A 27,488-nucleotide genomic window follows, 5' to 3' on the forward strand; every position below is an offset into this window, starting at 1 on the left:
CGTCGCACAATTCCAATTTGAAACGCTGCGACTGCAGCGCTACAGTACTTGCTGCATTGTATATTGTCCTCGAAATCCTCTTTTATCAGACAAGCTCTCCTTGGTTGGGTCTACAGCAGAGCAAATGGGATCATGACTGTCTATACCGCGCACAAAATCCTTTCAGTGAAAACATGTGTGCTGAAAGAGGTGGAATACGAGGAGGGAGAATGATCAACTCTCACCTCCACCTCGGTGCCTGTGACATGGTGGTTGTAGTCCCTTAGGTGCCTACAACTTTTACAGAGCTGTCACAGTAACTCATAAACTGCCATCAATCAAAGCTGAACTGATTAGCTAATGGACAGGGGGTGGGGGGTGGGGGGTGGGGGGTGAGGGTGGAGGGGGTGGTATTTATAGCATAGTGATATTTACCCCCCCCCCCCCCCCCAGATATTTACAGCACGTCTAGATCAGCAAACAATCAACTTGGAGCTGCTTTCTTCAATTAGGCAATTAAGGCAAAGAAAACACATAAATGTCAAGGCCTGGCGGCGATATCTAGTCTTCTTTCCATTCACTCAAATTTGTGAGGATAATGAGTTGGAATTAATGCACACCGATCGCACATGTTTTGTGCAAATGTCGCAGGTTGCTCCGAGGTCAATTTAATTAAAGTTACACGTGCCGAAACACGCCTCCCAGAAAAAGGCCTTCAATAGAGGTCATAACCCGTTAATGTGTTTGGAGGTTATTGGTGATTGGGGTCAAGGGGACCAATTCCAACAGCGAGAAATTTAACAGTTTACAAGATATGAAGCCACCATTCACCTTGGAGTTACCATGAAAGCCGGTAGCGGGAGACTGATTAAATCTCGAGGTGTAGAGGGAACAGGGGGGTGAAGCAAGAGAATGGTGGACACTGAAATCCATTAACAGATCAGTCATGAAGGCAAAGAGAGGAGCTCACAGCAGGGGGTTACTGCGGTTGTTGCTCAGTAACAAGACATGTACACACACCCACACAAAAAAAATAAACACACACACACACACACACACTTGCTTAAACTTGAGCAAACAAGAGGGAGGAGCGGATTACTAATTATTCATGCCATCAATTTTCCTCTGCTTGAACGTGGGTGTTTTAAATTGGGCCTCCTCCAGCTTTGAGTCTGTAACAATTCAATTAGGACAGGCAGGCCCGCGTGTGCAGTGGGAGCAGGGCTCGTGTGTGCTGAGTGTGGGCCTGCTAAAGAGCCCTCTAGCGTGCTGCCGGCCAGCTGGGACCACAGCAAGAGACACTCGTCGAAAGCAGGTTGGCCATCACATCAAGCGTGCATGTGCGTGTGTGTGTGTGTGTGTGTGAGAGAGATAAAACACATACAGTACACACACACTTACATTGACACCCACAGACACACACACACACACACAAACACACTTCCAAGCGGTGCCAGCATACCGGCTGTCTCAGTGGTAGTTTGGCCACAGCTAAATGTGGCATTCAACCAGTCCTCACACTACATTAGAGGAAGGTGTATGAGGTATTGTGCTTCACAACACACACACACACACACACACACACACACACACACACACACACACACACACACACACACACACACACACACACACACACACACACACACACACACACACACACACACACACACACACACACACACACACACACACACACACAGTGACAGAGAGCTAGAGAGAGCAGACAAGAATTACCACCCTGGCTTATGGAAATGTAGGCCATTTTATTCTGCATTGATTTCCAGATAGAGTGCATTCTCAGACTAAAGGCAAAAAAAAAGGAAAAAAAGCAATGACTTGGAAAGGAAGACAGTTCTCCATCATCTTGCGCAGGTCATGAATGTGTATGAGGGGATATATTTCAATTCCCCCAAAGAGCCGGGCGTTCTCATGAATGCAAAACATAGGGACTGAATATGGGAAATAAAGCATGTAGAGTGCATCCCGGACCACGATGCTTTCGTAATTGACCACAGAGATGACAAAAGGAACTGCTTTAGGAGGCAGACCGTCTCCGTCAGTCTCCGCTCACCCCACCCAAATCAATTATTCATTCTGACATATCTGAGTCACTGCATGGCTGCCTGTGGTGTCGCTTGATCTTACAAGAATCCTTTCCGAAGGGTTCAAAATAACAACAAATTATTTACTGTACTGTAGGTGGGAGAGCAAACAAGGAGCACTTACAACCACTCGCCGCAAGCTACATTATTCAAAAGTGTGTGATGGGGAGATGAACCTTGCATGTGCGCACACACACACACACACACACACACACACGCGCGCATGCACGCCCCTCTAATCACTAGTGTGTAGAGCGCTTTTAAAAAATATCTTTGGGCCCCAGTCGTGGCGCGACTGGCTGAGGCACCTGCACCGCACGCCGGCGACCCGGGTTCAATTCCCGCCCCGTGGTCCTTTCCGGATCCCACCCTACTCTCTCTCCCACTCGTTTCCTGTCACCCTACACTGTCCTATCTGATTAAAGGCATAAAAGCCAAAAAAAATATCTTAAAAAAAAAAATATCTTTGGGCTGACCACTAGGGTTGCTCCAGACCACCAGTGAGATTGGTACCTGAGGAAGGCATTGGAGAGGCAAGATGTGTGGCTGCGCGGTCATTTGACAGAGTTCACACACACACACACACACACACACACAGCGGGCCAATAGCGTGCATCCGCATGAGGGAGTCGTGACTGCCTCAGATTTATCCGTCACTATGAATAGACTGGAGCTGTCTCTCGGTCTCACACACACACACACACACACGGCCCCTTCTCTACGTTATTAAAAATGTTGCTCATCGAATGGAGTCCCCCTGCAGTTCAACAATGGCAATGCCAGCCTCAACAAGCTAAAGGACATGACTTTGCATGCTGTGTAAACACACACACACACACACACACACACACAGAGAGAGTGGCCTGTTGAGCTTTTAGTGTTTTTAATGTAGGTTTGTGGTTGCATGAAAGAAAAAAATTAAAACACTGAATCAAAGCCCCCCCCCCCTCCCCATCTTTTTGCTTCTCTCTCCATCACTCTCTCCCCATCTATCACCCGGCACCCGAGAGCTCCGTACTCGTGACAGCACACCAGAACAGATGAAGACATGACAGAAAACTCAACATGAGGCGGGCGGGGGGTTGGGGGGGAGATGTGGGGGTGAGTCTGGCAGCTCCCCCTCCCCTCCCACCACCACCCTTAACTATTTGATGCCGTCTCGTCTCTCTCTCTACGGCACGCCGATGAGTAGCTGGCTCCCTGTCTGCCAGGGCCTTGATCACACACAGACTCACACACACACACACACACACACACACACACACACACAGACAGACATACACACACACACACACACCTGTCCTGATCATGCCCTGCCGGCGGAAAAACGTCTGCCAGCCGTGCGTGCCGAGACTGCAATATCGGAGGCGCCAATAAACGAATCACCGCCGACAGGCGGCGAGCGAAGTGACTCAAAACAGTCCCTTCGACGCGGCCATTTGCTCGGCTGCTAATCCTGAGATCTCCTGCCCAACTCCCAGGCCGTCTGTTCCGGCTGAGCTCCATGACCGGGGCTGGCTCCGATTAGCCCATCAAGAGAGCCTATACACCTGCTAGCGCAGATGTTAGCACCGAGCGCTCCCCAAACCTGGCCCGCTCTTGCTGTGGCCGATGGGTAATGACGGCAGAGTTTGGAGTACTGGAGAGACCTGCGGCTGCCGCTCATCCGGGTCAAAAGTCTAAAGCGAAGGCAAACTTAACAGGCTTCATCTCCCTTGCATGTTAATTATGCACGAGCCGTGTGCCAAGGAAGGAGCACAAGCTGTTTGAAAGCACTGGTAAAAGGTCATTCGTCAGCTACAGTGTCCATTTTAAGTTCAATACAGACATTGCCAGTTTGGGTGCATACCCCGTCTAATCTGTTAGCGAGTGACGTGGCCCACACACACACACACACACACACACACACACGAGAAATGAACAGATGAATAGATTACAGGCTGAGGGAGATGAGAGCAGTCACACCCCAACACTGGGTTTTCCACTCTGAAATATTCAGGAGTGGCATGTTGACAACACAGAGGACATGCAATACTTCCTGGGAAGCCTGGAATAAACAAAGAAGTACACATACACAGACACACACACACACACACACACACACACACTGAGACAGACACAGCCAGACGCGCGCGCACACACACAGACACACACACACACACACAGACACAGACGCACACACACACACCACCCTCTGCTTTCCTCGTCTAAAACATCCATATCTAACAAGACAGCGCTGCAGACGATTATGCATCTTGGAGGATTTCATTGGCACGGTAATGAAGAGCAAAGACTATAAATGTGTGGGTTTGTCTGCTGGGAAGTGGAAGCAGCTTGCACAGATGCACGTCTGTAATTGCCTCCACATAATGGCATCGCAGAGAGATAAACACAAACACTTACAATAATGGCTCCTCAATAGTGCAGGGATTGTATTCATTAGTGATCACAGCTCTAAGGCTACCAAGGCCATGACCTGTTTTTTTTTTAAAGAAAATAAGTCTGTTTGCAGCTGACTGTCCCCCACCTCACTTATCATTTCCCCATTAGCGCTCAACACAGAATTTACAGAGAAAATCACTCAAGACATCTTTTTTTTCCAGATTTCAATTCAATTTTACTTACAGGGATGACATAGCAAGATGAGAGAACTAGGCCTATATCCAAATACCTGTTACTGGATTTCATCCAGCGCTCCACAGGAAACACATAGTAAAATGTTGCCACTAACAAAAAAGTAGTATTTCAAACCAAAAATTGGTCTATATTTTGGTTCCTTCCTTTAAAGGCCTGGAATGCGAGTGATCAGACTATATGGGAGTGAGATATCGGATTCGCTTATGATAGCAGATAAATAGAGGGCTGTTGATGGGCTCACTGATGGACCCCTTAAGAATCAGATCACCTGACACACACAGGCTCCTGGTCTTTCACTACGGGCCTTACGTAACACCAGATGCAAGGGATCTCCAAAGGCACTGATCGAACAGGACAACAGAGGCTTAGCTTAACCCTAAGTGATGAAGGCAGATTCCATCCCACCTCCTCCTTTTATATCGCCTTTGTATTCCAAGTAAGGCTTATCGCCTTTGTATTCTCTTGGAAATTGGCGGAAAAGAATGGATTCTAATCTGAAAAGTGGATGAATTCTACACTGAGCTCTCTTTAAAATTTTAAAATGTTTGTTTTATAACTTTCAGAACAGAGACTGGACTAGTCTCAGGTTGAAATTATTTTTGGCGTTTGGTCATCTTTGAAGCAGTTTATAACTTAAGCTAAAAGCAACATAATGTAGGATTTTTATTTGATCGTTGATCAAAAGCACATCTTAAGATGTGGACACAATTCTCCAAAGGCTTCTCTGATCCTGCTCAGTGAGCAACCTGGGCAGCGTTACAGAGACATCCCCCTTCAGAGGCTTCTCCCAGAGCTTCGGCTTGTTCCTAATCAGACTCTCAGAAAGGCTCAGAGTCAGGGATTCAGGCCTCCAGGATGTCAGTGGCCTAACACACATAGGAATAGAAAGGGGGGGGAGGAAGGAGACCAAGCGGAGGAGGAAAAGAGGGGAGCACGGTTTACCAAAGACCTTGATGAGATAGTCTTGCAATCTGTTATTCTACTGATGTTTTAACGCTTTGTTTTGATTTCACATTTGGATCTGTTTTTGGTTGGTCATCTTTATTTCTTGTCGCTATTATTCTTAGTTTTGTTTGTTCATGGATGTTCCCCCTTTTTTCATCTGTCCAGGAGCTTGAGGAGCTGCCTGAGCTTGCTGTCCCACTGAATTGTCCCAAGGCCCAGGAGGCTGCTGTGCTGTCCCTTTGTCTATTCATCCACATACAGTAATAGTGTAAAATAATGTAAACTGACCAATACATCGATTGCACACATTTTTATGGACTTCGGCTTGGGCAACCTGCGACTTGAAACAAATATTAGACTTTGGTTATGAGCCTAGTCTCATTAAGCAGTACAGAGGAGCCACAGTTTACACTGATTTTTGAACAGTTAAGGGACACACAAAGCAAAATCAGTGTAAACTATGGACTCGAGTGGCTTATTGCTTTTCTTAAACGGTCTATCTCTGGCCAGATTTCATGAAACAAAGGCACAGCAACGAGAAATGTAACGCTGTATCATATATAAACCATTCTTCCACCAAGATACATGTTTTCTTTATCTGAATGATTGCCAAGCAACGTCGAGACGCGGACAACTTTTGTGTAAGTTGTGGTAGCGCATTATACTGTAGAACAAAATGCGGTCAAGTGTTTGTGTTGAATTTTACCAATCATAATCAAGGACCGGAACTATCAGTTTTAGAAAATAAGAGTTTGTAACATGTGTAACATGTAAGAGTTTGTAACATGCGTTATACAAAATAAACATAATATGCATTAAAAAAAAATACAATAAAACAAATCAAATTATGGCCCACCAGGTGCCAACAGTTTCATTAACCATTATTTTTTCTAATCCATTTTCTCTGTATTTGTGGTACATTAGGTAGGATGCTGCATCAGGGAACTACTTTCTACTGACTGTCTAATCTAAACTGCACTCAGCAGCATCTCTCTCTATCTGAACTCTTTGCTGAGGATACAGGTTACAGCGAAATGCACTCAATACCATTAGCTGTAAAACATTAACCTCGGTCCTGACTAGGTGGCCAGTCATGCCGGGACAAGTGCAGAGGTTGGCAATCACCGGAGTGAAGATTCCTCAGTGCTGAGACAGGTCAACTAGCTTACGACCATGCTTAGGTCATGCACTCACCAGAGAGCATGTCAACAGCGTTTGTTTTTTTTTTCCACTCTCCCCATGTTAACTTCTGTAATGGCGCGATCAATCACAGAAACCATTAGGTGTGGAGAAATAACTCGACACTCTGCATGCATGTGAGAAAGGAGAAAATGCTGCAATAATCAATCCTACGTCAGTTTCTGCAAATCCTACTCTAAACAGGATCTTTTCTCCTCACTCACAATTTATTTCCCCCACGTAGGACATGCCTTGGAAACACAATCTGGTCAACTATTTCAACCACGTCCTGCATCATCCATCAGAACAACAGAATTGAAGACAAAAGAACTGCTGTAAACAAGTGCTATATGCACTGCACAAATCAGACAGTACATGCTCCAAGGACTATTAAACGAAAAGCTACTTAGTCAGATGAGCACACTTCAAACCAGTTAGCCTAATAGTTTGTGCATATCACAACATCAGCACATCATCTATCGATCTGCTCTAAAACCAGGTATGGTATTCAAGGTATGGTGCCAACTCTGTCTAAAGGAATGGAAGTGTAACAATGGCAATGGTATAGATATGTTTGCCCTATTCTACATGGAATGTCTACATTGTTAGATCAAAGAATCTGCTGAATACTGGAGGAACAATCACACCATCTGCCTCGCCATAGCTAAAAATAGGATTGTCAACATGCCTTGACACATATGCCTGGGAATTTTCGAAGAAAAGAAATTGAATGTGCTAAATTATTCAAAGCTGCTTTGTTTGAGACAGTATCTCCACATCAAAGCTGAGAATTGTGTTGATTTATCAAATGTGATGGTTTATGCATGCTCTGAGCTGTACATAAAACATACTCGGCTTCAATACATAATGTGCATTTTAAATATGAACAATTTTCACTGAATATTTGACTTAATACAACGACAACAACCCAGAATTTCAACAAACATGACGATTGAAAGTATGTATGATATACTATACACGCGCACACACACACACAGTACAACAATACACTATTTCTGGAATCGCAGAGGAAATGGAAACTCCTTCTCCCCACAATGTTCTCACATATGGATGTCTTTAAAATGATGTTTTAGGTCCATTCTGTGCTGTCTATGAGCCCACCAGATTTCTTTCCGTCCCATTTGCATATGAGAAAATTTCAGAGTTGAGCACAGAAAAAGGAATAGTTCTAAAAGACAACATCAAAACATGATTCAAAACATGGAGAAGTTACAATCACACATACCTCAAGGCTGCAAGAACTGGCTCCATTGCTGCAGACATTAAGATACACAAGTCCCTTGAATGTCCATCATTTCATCAACAACAAAAACAACAACAACCACAACAACAACAACAACAACAACCACCACGACCGGGCTGGTCAGTTCACCAAGCAACTCCACTGAAGATGAAAGAGTGCAACTCAAACTGGTCAAGCCAATTTGCAACTAAGCACCACCCCTGACAAGAACCAATTATATGCAGCCTAGGCCCGAGGCGCAGGAGCACGGTGAGAGGCATACCGTTCACACCCGGGGCTTAGGCTTCCTGAGGGGGGAGATTCACCTTCTGCGTTGGTGTGAATGAGTGTGTGTGTGTGTGTGTGTGCGCTGCGTACGTGTCTGCATCCATACGGTCAGGATTCACGGAGCGCTGAACTACAGGTGTTCAGAAGCTATTCAGCCACATGTTTTCTAATTAAAAATCAGCCTTGAAAGCGTAATGAGGATTGGGGCTCATCGCTCTAGTTAAGGGATGCCACATGGGAGAACTTGAGAGGATAATCTCATGAATTGTAAAACAACTTACGTGGTAAAAGTGAAATTTTCTCAGGTGCAAACAACAAAAGAGGCAGCAGTCTGACACTCTGAGGGAGTTCTGTTAAGGAATGAGCATTTCTTGACGGCACCACCACCACCATCCTGCTTTCCATTAGAGGGCTTATTGAACTTATTGAAACACAATGCATTCTGTGAATGTTTCTTGTGGCTTCATGAAGTTTGGAGGTTTATTTAAATCAATTCCGGCATGGAACGTCATCAAGAGTTCATGTCTAAAAATCACAGGACAATGCTGGCATTAGATACTTGACCACCCTGGCCTTTTACAAATTCCCCTTCAAAATTATAGAAATTCCCAGTTGGCAATCCTTTGATAATACAGCAATATTTGTATTTCCACAAACACTCCTCCTTCAACAAACAGCAACCTTGTTATTGTTTTCACATGTGGCTAAAATGCCACGTACAGTTCTAACGTACAGTACGGTCTTTGTTTACAAACAAGCTCAGTAACGTCCCCCTTCCATCTGCAGCCCAGGAAAGGTTACATAACTCTTATTTCCATCTGGGGGGGATGGACAAGGCCTCATCCCCCACTGGACTCCATTAAGCTCCTGCAATCCCTGCCGAAGCCTCTACGGTGCCACAGGAGCCCTAAGCCAGTTAACTCCGGCCCGAGCGTCCACCAACGGGAGGGAGGCACCAGGCAAATCCTGGAGGCTCAGGGGATGGACTGCAGCCAAAAGCTGAGTCCTCCACAATGCTTAGTTGCTTATTCTATACCGTGAACTTTCTCACCCACCCTGTGGAACATCACTGCTGCTGGGAAAGTAAAACTGGCCTCCGACACAATTACTGTATAGCGCTCTCTTTGGGGGAAGAGAGCTGTGAGCTGGTGGAGGAGGCCTTCGCACAAGCGAGCTGGACTCAAGGTCACTCAAGGACACCAGTCGCGGTCGTCAAGTTAGCGTAAGTGCTGCAACAGTCCTGCAATACTGACGCATGACCACGAGCTCTTGGAGCGATAAAACAGTTCTCTAATTGGGACTAAGGTAAAGTCATCACTATAGGATCAAGATTCAAGTAATCCACAGGTGGTGGCCTTCCAGCTGACAAGTGGGTGAATCTGATCAAATGCGTGGAAAGGTGAGACGAGTCCATGCGCAAGGGTGCCCTCAGGTGAGGGAAAAGAAAAGGCGCAGCTGAGCTCACCTCCTCTGTGAATCACGACGGCACTTTAACAAGGGCGGGTATGAACAATGGGCACAGAGATGCCACTTCATCTGGCGAGACTGAGAAGTGGATTGGAATCCTCTGGCCGCCTCATTTCTCTCCATCAAGTAAATGACGAATCCTTTCAAGCGGTCCCATATTTTAAAACAAAGAGAGACTTTTTAAAGGGGGGTGTGCAGACTTGAGTAAAAAGGGGACGGACAAGCACTACATTATGTGCAAGAGATTTATGAAGTCCTCCATTCTTAAGTGCTTTAGGGAGAGAGAGCACTTCAAAGCTAGAAACCATCAAACTCACACAAAAAAAACAACAACAACAACTCAAATGGTCTCTGTTGTAAAGGACGCAGAGACTTTCCCTCGAGCTTGTCATTTGACTGTCTTTCATTGTGAACTTGCCCTGCTCTTAGTGTGGACAAAGCCTGGCATCGACATGGTTCCGGGGCCTCCTTGGACCACCATTATGCAACAGCACTTACAGCTGTTGATCCCTCGCTACAAACAAAAAAAAAGTTGACATGGCTCGGTTGGCAGGGCATGGCAGTGACAATGCCGAGGCCACATGGGTTACCATTATGAGCTGGGGGGGGGGGGGGGGGGGGGCAGTTTTAACATTCATACACAAGGACACAAGGCATTCACTGTGAGCTCTTTCTGACAAACGTACATTTTGAATTCACTGCATAATCATGTATAGACAACATTTAAAATGCATTCCATTCCATACTGCAAGACCTTGGATAAAGTCAGAAATGATGAAGAGGATTCCTACAGGTCAAACCTCGTGGCCATATGATCAATAAAAGTTTGTTTTAGGTGTGGTGAGGCGGAGGGACAGAGGTAGGGTGTCATTTGATAATTCAGTTAACTTCTATAGATACACAGTTAGGAACAAAATGATTCATATCATGGCAAATATTGATTTAATGTTTCACTGCCACATGCCAAAGGGTTGTAAGACATATGTGGGAGAAACATGGAATCAAAAAAATAAGCATTTTGATCTTTATCATTTTTCTGAAAAATGGCATGTCCAAAATTATTCATAGCCTACTTTTTAAATGGAATCAATGGAAACATGTTTATTTGCATTCACAGCTGTCAAAATGGTTCTTATACTGTAACTGTATACATGTGGAGTAATTGTTGGAACTTGAAACATGGCATTTTGCAGAATAGCTGTTGCTTTAACAATACAGTAACATGGCCTTTCCTTTCCATCTTTCCTGTCGAGTGATGTTTGTTTAGGACTGGTGACAGTAATGCTCTCGGTCAGCCACCCAAAATTTCCCCAGAAGACCGAGGCAGCAAAAGTCTCTAGGACATTCCATTTTCTGCAAAAGTCCCCGTTTTTGCCGTTTTTCATGTCCCAATGTCACTACTATACTGGGAGGTAGGGAGGGAGCCAAGCCTGCCGCCTGCCGTTGTCACTGGGAGTGTACTCTGAAGAGAGCTGACAGGCATACACTGGCGGCGTTGTTCTCTGGACAGTGTAGAGCTTCTGTGAGTGGTGTGTGTAAGTGTGTGTGTGTGTGTGTGTGTGTGTGTGTGTGTGTAACAGCTTTCCTCGTGTCAGGTCCAGTGATTTCACACTCTGTCTGTAGGCCCTCCACTTCATGCTGAACAAGCAGTAAACACACTAACCATCCATCAAGCCCTGATTAAAACTGCTTGAGAGCTAAATGAGAGAAAATGTGTAGAGAGATATATAGAGAGATAGACAGATAGACAGAGAGATAGATAGAGAGATAGATAGATAGATAGAGATAAAGAAAGAAAGACAAAAGGAGGAAACATTATTTGGGAAGAGAGGGACAGAGTGTGGGGTCGAGGTAGGGCAATAACACATCAATAGAAGAAAAATGGTAACAATAACATTTCCGTAACAATTCTGCCACCATTACTGCTGGGTATATGCAGTAGTTCAGATGATTCTCTTCACTGACGCCATTGGCAGAAAGAGACAGTTAAGTTAGGTTTATGCACCGAATGGGCAGCTTATACTCCACTAATGGGACAAGCCTTGACGGTTATGATGTGAAAACTCGCACTTCCATTTTGTGAAGAGTCACCATTCTCATGACATGCTACAGTACCCAAGACTAAAATATACTCAAGTGTCAAACAGTATACTTATTATATACCCATTTAAGCACACTAGAAAATGTCCTGACAAAGCATGCCTGTTATCTTTAACACATACAGTACACAAGTGCTTAGTAAGATAACAGGACATCATAGCAGGTCATTCATCAGGAGCAACACCATTTAACAGGCGACCAATTAAATCTAGAAGAGAACTAGAAGCTTCTGAGAGGCCGCGGGAAGTGGGGTCCAGGAAGGGCTAACCATACGGTGCAGAGCAACCTCAACTGCCGCAGGCACTCAAACAAGGGTTCTAAATGGAAGAGAAGAAATTTGGAGATTGGGGGATGGGCGAATCAAAGTCTTTTTTGGGAGTTTTTGCTATTTATTCGGAGGGTTGCTGAAAGATGTTTGATGTCAAGCATCAAGGCAGGAGATTATCTCTTTACCAGTGAAGATTCAGAGGAATTTCAAGGGTGGATAACTCGCTTGTTACAATCACATATAAGACATATGAAATGGTGTCTCATTACAATATCTTTTTTGTTAAAAATATCACCCCCCCCACACACATACACACACACACACACACACACACACACACACACACACATACACATACACTCCCTCACACTATTTTATCATGCAAGATAAGAGGGATTGGTTTTTTTTGTTGTTTTTTTTAATTACACTTTCAATTAATGGTTCACAGAAACATGGCAGATTGGGATTCTTGAACCGAGAGAAGATGAATCTGCCAACATAAAAAAGCGCAATTCCGCTAATCGCTTGCTGGTGCCGAGACGGCACTTTGGTCGGCTGACTAGAACGGCCCTGGAAGACGACCTTTAGAGCGCAACAATACGCGCTCTTAATCGGTTTCGGAACGCACGGTGACAAGACCCGCTCAGCTCCGATGATGAAAGCAAACAGCACGACACCTGACTACCTCGCACCGCAGATCTGCACAGGTCAAAGGAGTGGGGGCGTCCAAAAGAAGCAATTATGGACTTCCCTGAAGTCTGTTTTTTTTTTTACATGAATAAGCTCAGTTTTATGAGGAGGAAGTCAGTTGAGAGTCCAAAAATTCCATTAATATGGAAAAAAAAAGAAATTTTAGATTAAGCTTTATGCCCTTGAAAAAGGAAACGGACAGAGTTTCTCATATCAGCTGAATAAGTTTGATAGTTGCCAATAATCCTTGATAATATACATTAATAAACATAAAAGACTGTCGAGTAAATCTATTTGCTCAACACATGCATGCAAATAGCCAAGAAATTAAATCAGCTCTTAAATCGGCTTAGATGAAGTTCAATTTTCAAGTGCAAGAGTAGACGTGCAGCTCATACAGAGTTGTGTGTGTGTGTGTGGGGGGGTGTGTGTGTGTGTGTTAGAAACAGTTATAGGCTATACGTTTTTCCCCATTGCCTCAACCTCAGAGCAACTGCTTCAATTGAAGAAACTGAATAGTTTCATAGAGTAGATTCAGAAATGCCCACGTGTCATACAGTACATAGATAACATAAGGCCGTGTGCATCGCGCAGAAATATCCGAGAAGGATTCCCATCAGCATGACCACAACGCCGCCTCCAGACCCAAAAAAGGTTTGTGGCTGCCAGTAGGCCTATTGCTACTGTTAAATTGGTAGGGAAAGAAATCACAGGCTGTGTTCTCTGGCTGGTGTTCACTTTTGCGAGTAGCAGAGGTCAAAGCAAACACAAGAGTCTCTTCAGACCTGGAGGCAGTCGACTAAGCAGCCACTAACTAAAAATGTTGAGTTTAGTTGAAATTTTATTTAAACTTTGAACTGTTCTCCACATTTCAGGGATGAGGCAGCTGGGAAAATAATCCCTGTTGTTGTTACTTAGGTTTCTTGTGTCCGACATCTTGAATCAGGTGTCGTCTTAAGGCCGCAGCTCAGAGGTGGAAGTGCGATACACTTCCAGGTCATACGAAGCAGCAGCAGCAGTGTGGCTGTCAGCCTTCTGCATCCTCTGCAGCACTGACCGCTGGCCCACAGCGCTTAGAGCTCTCCAGTTGTTGGAACCAAGTTGCAACCACTGGCACATTCGATTACATCAACATCTCCCTTTATCCCCCTCACCCACCCATACGCACAGACACACACACACACACACACACACACACACACCCCTGACCCTCAGGGGATTTCCATATCCTGCCCAGCACACACGATCCACTTAGGAGGGAGACGGGGGTTGATTCAGTGACTCATTAAATCACATTAAAGTACCTTGCTCTGGAGGAACTGCACCGCAGCGCTCTGCAGGGAGCAGGCATTTAGCTGCCCTTAAAAGAGTGACCTCTCCATGCAACATCCACATGCACACACAAACAGTACCAAAGCTGGTTAACAAACAGTGATTACGGGATTACATTTGCCGATTTATACTTCTGAAAATGATAAGATTATATAATGGAGATGCCATCACTGTCTTTTTATATTCTCTACTGCAACAAAGGCAACCTGAGGTCACAGCACAGCTTCATCTGATCTACTGTAAGGGGCCAATTCAAGTCATCCTTCACCTATAATTCTGTCACCATATGGGTCTTTTGAATATCCTGCATTCAGCCAACGCATAAAGTTGCAACCTGCTGTTGGCTTCCCTGATCCTACTTTCATACGCTTGTGTTGCATTATTGTTTGCTGATGGGGTTCTCCCCAACATTCGGGGGTGTGTACTATGGTGTATGCCTTGAAGCATAACAGTAATTTGATTGGTTGATGCCTTGGCGTTGCTCTCCGTTGGTGCAGCAAAAGTTCAAAATGTTCAACTTTTTCCATGGAGGTGACAGGAGAAATGCGACGGAGCCCCGATTCACCTCTACAACAGACGACGTAAGCCAATGTGAAAGTGAACGAAATGTGTCTCCAGCGCAGCATTCAGTGTTTGAGCATCCTCCATTTTGTTCCATTTCTCTAGGTAAACTCTTTACTCTTCACTGTTGCTGCACGTCAGCTCTGAAACATTTGGTCGGTCACGGACTGCCTATAGAGGATTTATTTATGAGCGACGGAGTTAATCCTCTTGTCCTTCACCTTTCCATTGCCCAACTTTAAGGCAGGCTACCTCTGATCAAGCTGTGCCTGAAACCTAATTGGTTCATATGGGACACCAGCCTGGAGGTGGGATCAAATACAAACAGCAAACACAAAGTGCTGCCACGGACACAGTAAGAGGAAGTCTGGCAAAGTTGAGGCCAACTACCCACCTCTGAGCTGGAAGGAGTGCAGTGGTCAATCTTTGGACAGGACACCTGATCAAATACAGCCATCCTCACTACAGGTAAAACAAAACACAAAAAAGCCCCACTCAAAACCCTCTTCATCACCCGCCTACCGCAGCTCTGACATGTAGGCATGGCATGCAGAATAAAGGAGACGGGGAACGGGGGGGGGGGGGATGATGGGCCTTGTCTTCATAAAGATTATTAAATACAAATATTCAGGGGCGTGGAGAGGGATAAAAAGTCAAGTAAGCACATAAACACGCAGCATCCATTCCACACACGGATGAGAAACGGAGAGATGCTGCGGTTTGATACGACGCAACGAGGCTGCCCATTAAACCTGGCCTCGCTGCTTCAGGGGGGATATTTCATCTTCCCAACTTGTCGCCGGGATTGACTGTGCATATCTAGGCAGCCACATGGGAACATTTATTACGACGGCTGACAGCTGTGTGTATGAAGGGAGGGAGGAAGGAGGGGGCGTGCAAGGGGAGGTGGAGGGGGTTGTTATGTAATGCCAGAAAGACTTTCCTAGAACCCAGGAGCAAAACTGCACCTTAATGATCAGTGGCCCAACATCTAGGCTACTAGCCCATAAAACATACCACTCCATGAATTCTATGAACATGAACACTATGAATTCTCAAGGCCAATCGATTGCAGTGGGGAAAAAAACATGTGGAAGTTCTGTCCACAACACACACAAACACAATATGTTGCACTAGAGTGCAACCCCCCCCTCCCCTACTGTTAGTGTTATGGTCCATACTAAAGACAGCATGCCATCACATACAGTACACTGCTGGGTTGGCAATAATGTTAACAAGACAGAGAATGATGCTGCTTGGAGCAAAAAAACGCTTCTTCTCTATGGAGGACAACACAAAACCCTTCCATCTATTATATAAATCTCATAAAACAATCTAGGAGGTCACAAGATGGAGTAGAAAACTACAGGGATAAAGCAGAGGGGAGAAAAAAGAAAGTCAGTTATGGCTTTACAATCCTTTAATTCGACCGCATTGGTCGAAGGGAAAAAAAATCATTAAAAGGATTTAAAGTGGGAAAGAGAGCTCAAAAGACAGAGGGAGGTATAAAGAGGGAGAGACAGGGCAATCTTGTGTGGGTGGGCACCCTCTTCTGTCTTCACACCATCAGAGGAGATTGCTGAATGTAGATTATTCCTTCTGCGACCGAGCCCCCCCGAGGAACGATGACTCAACATCGGCCGTTTCTGCACGTCTGCTGAATCGTAAGCGGCCGGGCCCGAAGCTGACCAACATCGGCCTTTTCTGCACGTCTGCTGAATCATAAGCGGCTGGGCAGTACTTGACAGTTTACTGCCCTGTCTGTTTTTTGTTTTTTTTTTACTGCCCATTGAGCTAAAAAGATCTCAGGATGGCCCTGAAAGTGTGCATTCCTCTACATTTATGGAAAGATCCAGAATCTTTCGCCACGTCCCTGAGGCATGGCAAACTTTTTGTCACTTTGGACGCGCCTCTGTGTGTTAGACAGCAACGCCCGAGAGAAAACACTCCTGTCTGGAAAACGGGCTACTGTCTGGCACAGTTTGTGTGTGTACCTTTGGGAGACTGAAGGAGAGATAGACAGAGAGAGAGAGAGAGAGAGAAATAGAGAGAGAGAGAGAGAGAGAAATAGAGACAGAGACAGAAAGAAACAGACAGACAGAGACACAGAGAGAGGACAAGAGAGATGTGTGTATGTGGGGTGAGTAGGGTGAGTGAGGATGCAAGGGTGTGCAAGTATGATGTGCTTATTTTTAAAAGGTAGACTAGATTCAAACAAAGCAATGGCAATAAGGCAGAAAACAAACAAGAAGTCATTACAAATACTTAATATTCCTTCAAAAGGGGCAATGCCTAGCAGTCGACTCCAAGTGTCCCATTCAAAGCTTCATTAAAGGATTCAGTGACTGGATAATTCACGGACATTGCTCTGATTATGAGGAACACATCCACACCAAACAGCTGACACTGCATTTGCCAACACCAGAGGCACCTTCACTAATTGAGATCGATAGACCTGGACCGCCCTGGCTGGCAGATTGAGCGCAACCCTCCCACTTTGTTGCCTCTTCTTCAGGACAAACAAGTTCACATTCACCCACATGTGTCCAACCATGACCGTGCACCCCACCCCCCCCCCCCCCCCCGCCCCCGCTTTCGTGCGTACGCAGATGCTGATGTCTGGGCAGTCGGGGACATGACCGGGCAGATGTCACTCATCGGCGGTCTTGCTTGGAGGTCGACACTGACAGCTCAGCAGTGACGGCCGCCACAGGCAGCAGCAGAAGCCCTCAGCCAATGGCGACGTACCGCCTCCACCGGTCTCCTGAAATGTGTCACCTCACAGTGACAGCTCGGCCAGGACAGTCCGCGCTTCCGCAGGTGCAATCCCCACCGCTAGGTGTGCCCTGGGCAAGAAGCTATGCCCCCCCGTAATATGCTGCGCTGTGCTGTGCTGCTTCCAGGCAAGAGAATGGCTTTCTATCAGCAGGAATAACACTTGCATCAGCAGAAAGAGAAACTAACACATCCAGTGTGGAGGCGTTTGTGAACAAATGTGAGAAAAAATAGGTGAGAACAAAAAAAAAAAAAAAGTGCAAGCAAGTGGATTGAGGTGGAAATTAATTCCGGCGGTACTGACAGATTTATGTGGTGCTTTGATAAAGTGGTCTCGTTGCAAATCATTTTTCGCCACAGCTTTTTTTTAATCAGTGGTGTAGCATCAATAACTTATGATAAAATGAATGTGACTTATGTACCTGCAACCATTTCTACAGGTTGGCACACACACACAGACACACACACACACACACACACAGCAATACAATTTTAAATTAAAACAGTCCGAGAGAGGACAACACTAAGCCTAATCGATTAGATTGTTTGAAGACTTCTGATAGCTAGTTTCTATCCTCTTATGCCCCCTCTCTCCCCAGCCATTGTGCTAATTGCACAGATTTGCATTTTTCCATATTGACCAAGGACTGTAAGCCCAGGAATCAATCTCAAGGAGGACATACACAGACAGACCCAAAGACTCCCATTCACATATGGCCATACCGAGCATTGAGGTCACCGAGATCCGGACCTCAGTATTTGTTTTCCAAGTCGACATCATAAAAGTTGTGCAATAATTACCTAAACATAATTCTGTCTGAACGACGCAAACACATTGCACCGTGCTAAGATAACAGAATCCATCATCTGGCCACCGGGAGTTTATTAGCCATAGAGAGAATTAAACACGGCTCCAGACTGCGACCAAATGCTTGCATTTTGTGACACACACAAACAAACAAACAAACAAACACGCATAATCCTCTACAGTTCTGGCCCGACACTGACCTCTTAGTGCTGAACATGGCGCTGATGTCCCCTGCTGCTCGACACCCTGGGAAGCGACACCCTCCTGGTGCTGAGGACGATGCAGAAGGAGCAGCAGTGCTGGCCGGGCGACAAGCCTTCAGCTGCAGACCTGAGATAGAGGAGCACAGGAGGGGAGAGGAGAGGAGAGAGGAGAGGAGGTTAGGTTACAGCCAGAGGATCACCGGCTCTACCTGACGGTGTCAGGTTAACACTGTGTGTGTGTGTGTGTGTCTCTCTCTCTCCCTCTGTCCCTCACACACACACGTATACATACACACACACACACACACACACACACACACACACACACACACACACACACACACACACACACCTGACACAACCAAGCCAAATTAACTTCCCTTTGAGACAGGGGCAGGTGGGTGGAGAGGGGGAGAGAGAGAGATGTGTGTGGGGAAGAGGGGAGAGAGAGAAGACGAGAAGAGGGAGTGGAGACTGAGCAAAACAGGGAGATTGTGTAAGCATGGTAGATGAGGAAAAAGCAAGCACGATGGAGGGAAGAGGAAAAAAGAGAGAAAACACCAAAGCTATGACTGCCTGTGACAAGGCAGTGTCTGTGTTCCGCTCCGCATTATCACAGCGAGTATCTGAAGCTTCCCTGAAAGCACACTCCGAAACCTTTGAAGAAAAAGCAGCTATTTTCATCCTGAAAATAAAAAGACACACCCATCTCCTCCACAAAAAAAATGGGAGCCTTGAAGCTTGAGGACGTGCAGATATTTTTGGACTGTAAAGCTGCACTGCAGAGGGGTAACCGGGCAACACTTCCCCATTTGGCAGAGAGAGAGAGATGGCATCAGCGGAAGCCGAAAGCTGTCAGAAAGCCTCCTGCTAGAGAATAATGACTTGAGGAACTTGAAGAATAAACACAAACTCGTGCTGGATTAATAAGACACAAGAGTTTGGCCCTGATAAAAGCAACAGTATCAATGTCTGGCAATTGTTCACAACACATTTTCTAAAAAGAGATATTCCATGTCCTTGCGCAGTCCTTGCTGACTTTGTTTGTAGCTCTTACAAGCAAACAGGGCAGCATGATTCTGGAAGCCACTTAGCCTGTTTCACAGTTATGAAGCATCTGAAGACATCAAGCAATTACTGCCATGAGCACTCTATAAAATACTCAAGCATACTTCGGTGCGCAGAGCCCACCAATAAAGTACTTCCCTGAGCAGAAGTGCCTTCTGATTTGCTACAATCCATGCTGTAATGTCTAAAAGACGACAAGATAAACATCAAAGCCGTCCAGGACGAGAAGTGATAGGCTGACCTGGTGTCTAATTACCTTAACGAGCATGGTGTGCTGTAAGTAAAACCATTCCCATTGAGGCCGTGCTGCTTTTTCATGAAAAGGTTAGCCTGCTGGAGGAGAGCGCTTCATAATTAATGCCAGGGGCCGAGGAGACCTAGTTTGGAGCGCCAGGCAGGCGTGTGTGTGGAGGCAAGTGAGAAACAGGTCTGCTGTTTTAAAAAGCTGATCAGCTTCTCTCTCTGTCACACACACACACACACCTGACACAGACACACACACACACACACACACACAGAAAAACAAACACACACACACCTGACACACACACACACACCTGACACACACACACACACAGAAAAACAAACACAAACACACACACACAGATTACTACATCCATCCATCCATCCATCCATCCAACTGGAGGTGCAATCACCAAATGACAAAACCCCATTCTGTGTTCAGATGGAGACGACACAGGAAGCAGGACACTGGGAGCAAATCTGAGGGACGTATACAGATCAAGCGCAGGAGGGCCACGGACTCACTCAAGCACGGCCCATATCCATTATACATGACGAGGGACTCGGGGAGAAGAGGCTCCGATGCTGATTGCACTGAATAAAGTCAGTGATATTCTATCTGCCCATCTTCCCCCCCCCCCCCCTTCCCCCTAAAACAATGGGGAAGCCAGAGGAGGTAGATTAAAGACCAAAACAAAGAAAGGGGCCAAAACATATACATACAGAGAGAGAGAGAGAGAGAGAGAGAGAGAGAGAGAGAGAGAGAGAGAGATATTGAATGATGAATAGACAGATATGTCAGCAGACGGACAGGTTGGCATCTTCTAGGGGTGACAGATGAAAAGATGAGAGAGAGAAGCTGCTCGTTATTTTGATATTTCAGTCATTCCAAGAAAGACCCTGCGTCACTCACTGGGCTTACATAAAAATAAATAAATAAAATAAAATAAATCCTCACTGAAATAGACCTCGCAGATGACAAAAGAAAAAAGAATCAACAATGCAGAGAGCTGTGACGGATTTACGCCGGAGAGAAAAGCTCTCTATGCACATCTATCCATGAAGCACACAAATTGTGAAATGACTCGGTGTACTACTAGGAACAAACAACCGTTTTCAAAACGAGAGTTCGATCATGATGCCTTTTGAAGGACGTGGTGGTCACAGCATCCGATACGGACAACCAGACCATTCATCCTGTGGCCAGCCAGAACCGCTGCAAAAAAGGCAGCCTGGCACATTGACTTTCCTGCAAATGATGGAAACCATTCCTGGTCTCAGTGGGTCACTTAAAAGAGATGGAAAACAGATGCGTGCTGTATAGGCGAGCCTATCCATTTCAGTGTATAATAAGGTATGAATAATAACATTTACAAACGCCAGCCCCAGCAGAGTATAGTGCGCGAGCCAGAGCAACAGATGCTGCCCTTGGGAGAGCCCAAATAAAGGGGAGAAACGAGACTGTTGAAGGCAACACATCTTTCAACACTGCGGGAGAAAGCAATGTAGGGAAAAAAAATACAACATCCTTCAAACAGGGCATCCATTTAGCTGTGAAATGAGGTATGCATCAGAATAACAAATCACTCCTCCCCTCTCTTTGTGCAGTTTTGCTTGGTACACGATGGAACCCAAGAGAGGACGTGGAGAGTTATAACATTTCTGAAAGCCTTTTTTTTTTTTTTTTTTACTCCTCGCCCCATCATTTTAACAGCTTCCATTAAGGGATGCTCTTTCCACTTTAATGATGTATTAGGACTTATAATTGAAACAATTATGGTGTTTTAAAAAGTCTCACTTATTCAAAAGCAACCAGCGGGCATACTCTGGCCAGTGAGGAGCTGTGACCTCAACAAGACACGGACCGACATTCAGACAGCCGCGCGGTCAGACAAACTGACAGGCCATCTCAGTGTCTGCCACTCAGACTCATTAAAGCTGCCCGTCTTCGTTCCCCCGCGTCGGCCCACTCAGACACGAGACCAGAGGTAGAGAGCATTATCGGGCGGAGAGAAGGGGGGACCAGGGACGGCCTCTTCATTCCTGCCCTTAAGTAGAGTCAGCGCGTTCTGGGCCAGGAGCAGACAGCACATCCTCCGTCTTACTGAGGGCTAATAGGGCCCAGAATAGCATAGCACGGTGGCATCAGGCCATTGTTGTGCCTAGCTGGGAGAACCAGGTAGCCCGTCTGGCCGATGGCTCCAGGGGGGCATTATAGATAGATAGGTCTGTAATACAGTTACGTGTACATAAGCGCTGATATAGGTTAATTTAGCTTTGTGGAAGCAGTGGGAACTTAATATCAAAAAGGGTCGGCTTCTAATAATCATATATCTAGATGATCTATTGGTTTTAATACATAAATAGGAAGAGTCGACTCGTTTAGAAATGTTACGAAGATCAATTAACAGGCAGATTCACTCATAAGTGTTGTACATAACATAACCGATTCAGATCTTTCAGATTATGATGACCAACATGGGCCCCCGTGTGTGGCAGAGACTTAATCTGATCTCTTTATTTTATTAGCAGACATGTTTCAGTCTCAGCTCTGGTCACACACACAGCATTCTGGAGCCAGAAGAAGACACACGTTCCCGACACAGCAGTCACAGCACCCATAAATCAGCAGTCACACTGTCCATTAGCAGCTAGCCACAATCAAACCGAAGACATCTGTGCAAACGGGTCACATGACCCAACTCCCTGGTCTGATGATCACCGCCACTGCACAATCAAAATAGGCTTATGGATTTGGACGGGAACCGACAGTCCTCATCAAGCTAATAATACACTGCTAACACCTGGCCCAGACGTGATGACAGTGGTAATTAGTTAGCATCTGGCCCACAGATAAACACTCCTGGGGAAGGGTGTGTGTGTATGTGTGTGTGTGTGTGTATAACAACACAGATCCATCTCCATTTTCTCTCCCAGCTGCAGCTGTAGGAAGAACACTGATAACATGGCAGATTCCTTTCCAAGCGTCTGGCAGAAAGGAGTGAGGGGATCAGCACTGAATCAGCTGCCAGCAGGAAAAAACTGTTTCCTCGACAGAACGTTCTGGAAGGAGTGGAGGATAAGTCGAGGGTTGCTGGTGTGTAATTGCACAGGTTCAGCAGAAGGGGGCAGCTCAACAGGGGCGGCAGGTTGCGGAGTGTTTGTCAAAAGTAAATCCAACCCCTCAGCAGCAGCACCACCACCACCACCACCACCGCCACCTAACCCCAGGCATGGCATGTTGTGGTAAATCCCCCTCAGTGCAACACCATTCCCATGCTGGACCACAAGTGCTACTGCATTTGATAGTCAGCAGGGGAAAAACCCGCTACGGATCGATAAGCTCCATGCAAATAATACTGTTGAAGCTCTGAGACACAGAAGAGTCTGAAGAAGACATCCCTCCTCGATCCTCGATGCTCGGTCCTCCAGACTCGATCCCACTGATCTCTACCTAGCACTGGATAGACTATCCCATTGTTACCGCCCCATCATTCTTTATCCAGATCAGTGAGAAACAAGGACCGAGGAAGGAAGGAAGGGAGGATATATAAAACACGAATGAGAGGCACCCCGTGTCAGCCTGGGTGTGTGGAAGGATAGAGGCAGGTCACAGCCCTGCTCTGAGGACAACACAAAACCAGTGCACTGAGGCCATAAGAGTCTGTCACTAAAACTGTTCTGATGGAGTGAAGGAGGGGGGAGGGGGGAGGGGGGGAAGCCCTTTCAATTATTAAAACGCTGCGCTGGTTGTTGTTGACTCCTGAGGGAAAAAGCACTGAACTCGGATTTGAAAACCCCTCTTTTCATTAAGGAAATGAAATTGACAAAGGATGGGATGGGATGGGATAGAGTGTGGGGGGTGTGGAGGTGTTAGCGAGCAGCAACAACAACAGAGGACGTGGGTACTAAAAGCCTGCAGCTTCCAACAAGACAAGAGGAAGAGGTTTTTATTCAGATAAAGCAACACACTCTGCCACCACCCCCATCACATGCCGGCACCTTTAATTATGCTGAAGAAACCTAATCTACAGTAGCTGGTCACAAGAGGAGGAATCACAACAACACTACAGTATCTTAATGCTAGTGATGCAATCCATGCCTTCATCCTACCAGACAATCCACACAGATGCAGAACAATATCTGCAGTACCAGAAGAAAAACATCTTCATATAATCCTCACATCTTCAGATAATCGTGTTTTTCAGCTGGTATGGCGGGTGCATAGACAGCCTTTCAGATAGATTTAAAACTGCAGTCTGGTGAACTTAAAAGTTTCAACATACAGTAGGCAAATTGCCACTGATCAAAATGGGAATGGGCTTCATGCAGCTGTACCGTATATATCCTATAAAAATACTGATTGTTGTCCTCCATACATAAAAATATACGCAATATTGCAGCATTGATCCACGAGAAAATGGTACCATGAGTACACAGAAAGGCCATATGTGATGTAACGATGATGACTGACACTGCATCAAAAACCTGAATTTGCACAGCCTTGAACAAATATGATTTTATCTGGGAAAAAAACAAAACAAACAAACAAAACAAAAACAACACTTTTGTCTGTTGAGAACGTCTGGTTTTGTGTCTCTCAGACCACATTTGCCAGAGCTATAATGTGAATCTGGCTCTCAACACACAGATATGACTCAGCAGTAGAGAGGTTATTATGATAATGCTTTGTGAACCTGCACAAGATACACACAGCCATTATAGTATACAGCTCAAAGAGGAGCGATAGAGGAGGCAAAAACCCAATCGTGTGCCTAAAAAAAAACATGCAGGGTATACAATGTTAACAAGATGTCCTTTCCATTATGCTTGTTGAATGAGTGTGACATGCCAATATCTAAAAGTAATTTATAAGAGAACATAGGTTAATTTTGTCTTGACAGTCAGAATAAAAGGATTTTGAATGGCACTCAGTTGCCACTTGCCAGACATCACTTACAGTACTCTGACCAAACCACAACGGTCAATAAATGTGGGGACATCATTGCATGCCTTAGCTCTGAAGAGGAACCAGACATAATCAGTGGCCCTATTAGCCTGGCTAGGAAAGGATTAACTTAGATCAGATGATTGTATCTACAGAAAAAAATAAATGTTGATCAGCACAGAACAGAACTCCAAAGCTGTGTAAATTAATGTAGGACATGGCCATCCAAGCAGAGCAACCCACTGTGCATGTTAAAATATTAAAAGAGGCAGAGGCCATAGGCCCAATGGGTTTACTCTACATACAGCAGAGTTCTTTAAGATCTAAAAACATCTCTTTGCATTTCAACCATGAATTGACAGTTTATCTACTGTACATTTCATGAATGATAACTATATAGAATAGTCATGTCATGTCCTGCTTTGGTCGAAAATGCCGAGTCTTGTCAAAGGCAGATGAGGATATGACAAATGCCCTCGGGAGGTTTATCTTGCCAATCTCTATTTTTAAACAGCGTGAACTCAATTTGCAACATGGAGCCATGTGAAGTCACATCAAAACATTTAAGGGACCACATAGAGAACTCAGCTATTGTCTACTCAAAAGTATTAGCCTGATTACGGTAAGAAATTTCAAGACGATGCTTAAACAACTGGAGTCCCACCCTTGAGTCGTGACGAGATGTGCGGTTGCTAAGCGGCTACGGATGAGGATATCCCAGTACCAGGCTGCGGCCCATATATTGCAATAACTAACAGGGTAGGTTACTGTCCTACTGCAAGTTGCCTGCAGTGTAGAGCTGCATGTAAACAAGAGCTTTTAGTCTCAGATGAGGCTTGGAGAAGAAGTCACTGAGAAGACGTGGCATACTAAAGATAAGATACACATTTCCATCATTTAGGCTACCGTTTAATATGCGCTCAAGCATACATAGAATACCTGGGGCTTGCCAAATGCCAGTCCCCTTGATTCCTTATGTAACAGCCTAAGTATAAAATGTACGGGCTTTTTAAATCCTACTGTCTGCGAATTGGGGAAATAATTCACCCTAGCGAGCTGGAATTATCAGTTAAACTTAACAGCGTACGAAAAGAAGGATGCTGTGAACTGTGTGAGTAATAACAGTATAGGGGTGACTAAGGGAGACCTGAATTATGAATGAGATTGAGTGATGACAGGCTGAGCGGTGAATGGACTTCATATTGGTTCATGACGCTACATTCTGCACACGCAGCATCCAGCAAACCTTCCTTTTACCTTTTACGGCAACTGCGTCCGGAAACATGCAGCCCTAACTTATCATGAAAGAGTTTGTTAATCATTACTGACACATCATCCAACATCCATAACAACGCCGGTTGAACACTACACATGGCAACAACCATCTATGCACACGTAAGGCATCATACTGACAGTAAATACTTACTTTAGAACAAACTGGAAGGATATGGCATTTCCGTTCGTAAAAATCAGGCTGTCAAGGGATAATCTTCGGGATAGCGAGGACACTTACGCATGGTCCTCCCGAAACAGCGTCTTCTCGAGTGCACAATGCGATCGCAGGCATTTTGACCTTCTCTTCAAACAGTAGAAACTACCATCACTTTCTAGTCCAGCGGGGGAGGAGTGGAACGAACCAACGTGAGTGCATCGCTGGCAGCTACGCTCATCTGTAGCCTCCGCCTGTGTCCTGCGAATGAAAACTGACGTGTTAAACATGTCATATTAATTTTGTGGATCATTTAGCCTTCTATTTGACAACTTTGTAGGTATTAAATGCTCAGCGCTGCAATATTTGTGATCCTTCACATCGTCCTGCAATGGGCCACAGAAATGATGGCACAGCTATAGTGAAACTATCAATATTCAGTTAAAAGCGAAACCATTTACAAAACACCTACCGAGACCTTAGTCCAAGTGTTTTTGTCATTGACACTGTCACATGACATGCACAACTTAAAAAAAAGTTGTGCTCCATCATCAGCATAGGCCTACAGCTGCGCTGAAAGCCATATCTGGCCAACGTCTCCCACTACACATTTGCGTGTGAAGTGCAACGCATTTGCATAATTTGCCTATGTGAACAAGATGTCTGAGTAGCTCTGCTGTCAGTCCGAGTTCATCTTTTGCAGGCTGCCTGCACCTGCAAAAAAATTTGGAGAAGTCAGGAGGTGCATTTTCTGCCTTTCTCCCCCCTGGCAGTGCCATCCATCACACAGTCACTGCATTGCCCTGAGTGATTATGAGCTCATCTGGCCTGACAGGACCCCTTAGTGGGGATGTGGACAGCGACCGCCTGCTCCAGCTCCAGGCTCAGGGAATGGTTCCAGTGCTGCCTGTGGCCCTCCTCTGTTAGCTTTTTTAGTGGATATGTGTTCACCATCAGGTTTTGCAGGGGCAGCCGTGGCCTACTGATTAGGGCTTCGGTCTTGTAACCTGAAGGTTATCGGTTCGATCCCCGACCAGTACACGGCTGACGTGCCCTTGCACGAGGCACCTAACCCCTCACTGCTCCCCGAGCACCGTTGGTTGGGCAGGCAGCTCACAGCTCTGGGTTGTGTGATTCACTTCATTGTGTGCTGTGTGTTCACTAATTCAGTTATTTTGGGTTAAATGCGGAGAACTGAATTTCCCTCACGGGATCAAAAA

The 27,488-nt window shown here is 45.5% G+C and overlaps 1 protein-coding gene across 2 annotated transcripts in view; it reads right to left on the reverse strand.

Annotated features, from left to right (window-relative positions):
* The window catches only part of oxr1b (oxidation resistance 1b), a 75,750-nt gene extending 49,354 nt beyond the window's left edge, over positions 1 to 26,396 (reverse strand). The window contains exons 1-2 of one of the 2 annotated variants that reach the window (XM_062529170.1): positions 26,266 to 26,396; positions 18,578 to 18,707 (exon numbers count right to left, since the gene is read on the reverse strand). In XM_062529170.1, coding sequence (XP_062385154.1) covers positions 18,578 to 18,594 — 17 coding nt within the window. In that variant the 5' untranslated portion in view covers positions 18,595 to 18,707; positions 26,266 to 26,396. The remainder of the gene's footprint in view (positions 1 to 18,577; positions 18,708 to 26,265) is intronic. The other variant, XM_062529169.1, reaches the window with a different exon arrangement.
* Positions 26,397 to 27,488: the final 1,092 nt, after the last annotated feature.

This window comes from Sardina pilchardus, chromosome 24 (genome assembly GCF_963854185.1).
Source record: "Sardina pilchardus chromosome 24, fSarPil1.1, whole genome shotgun sequence".
Lineage (NCBI taxonomy): Eukaryota > Metazoa > Chordata > Actinopteri > Clupeiformes > Clupeidae > Sardina > Sardina pilchardus.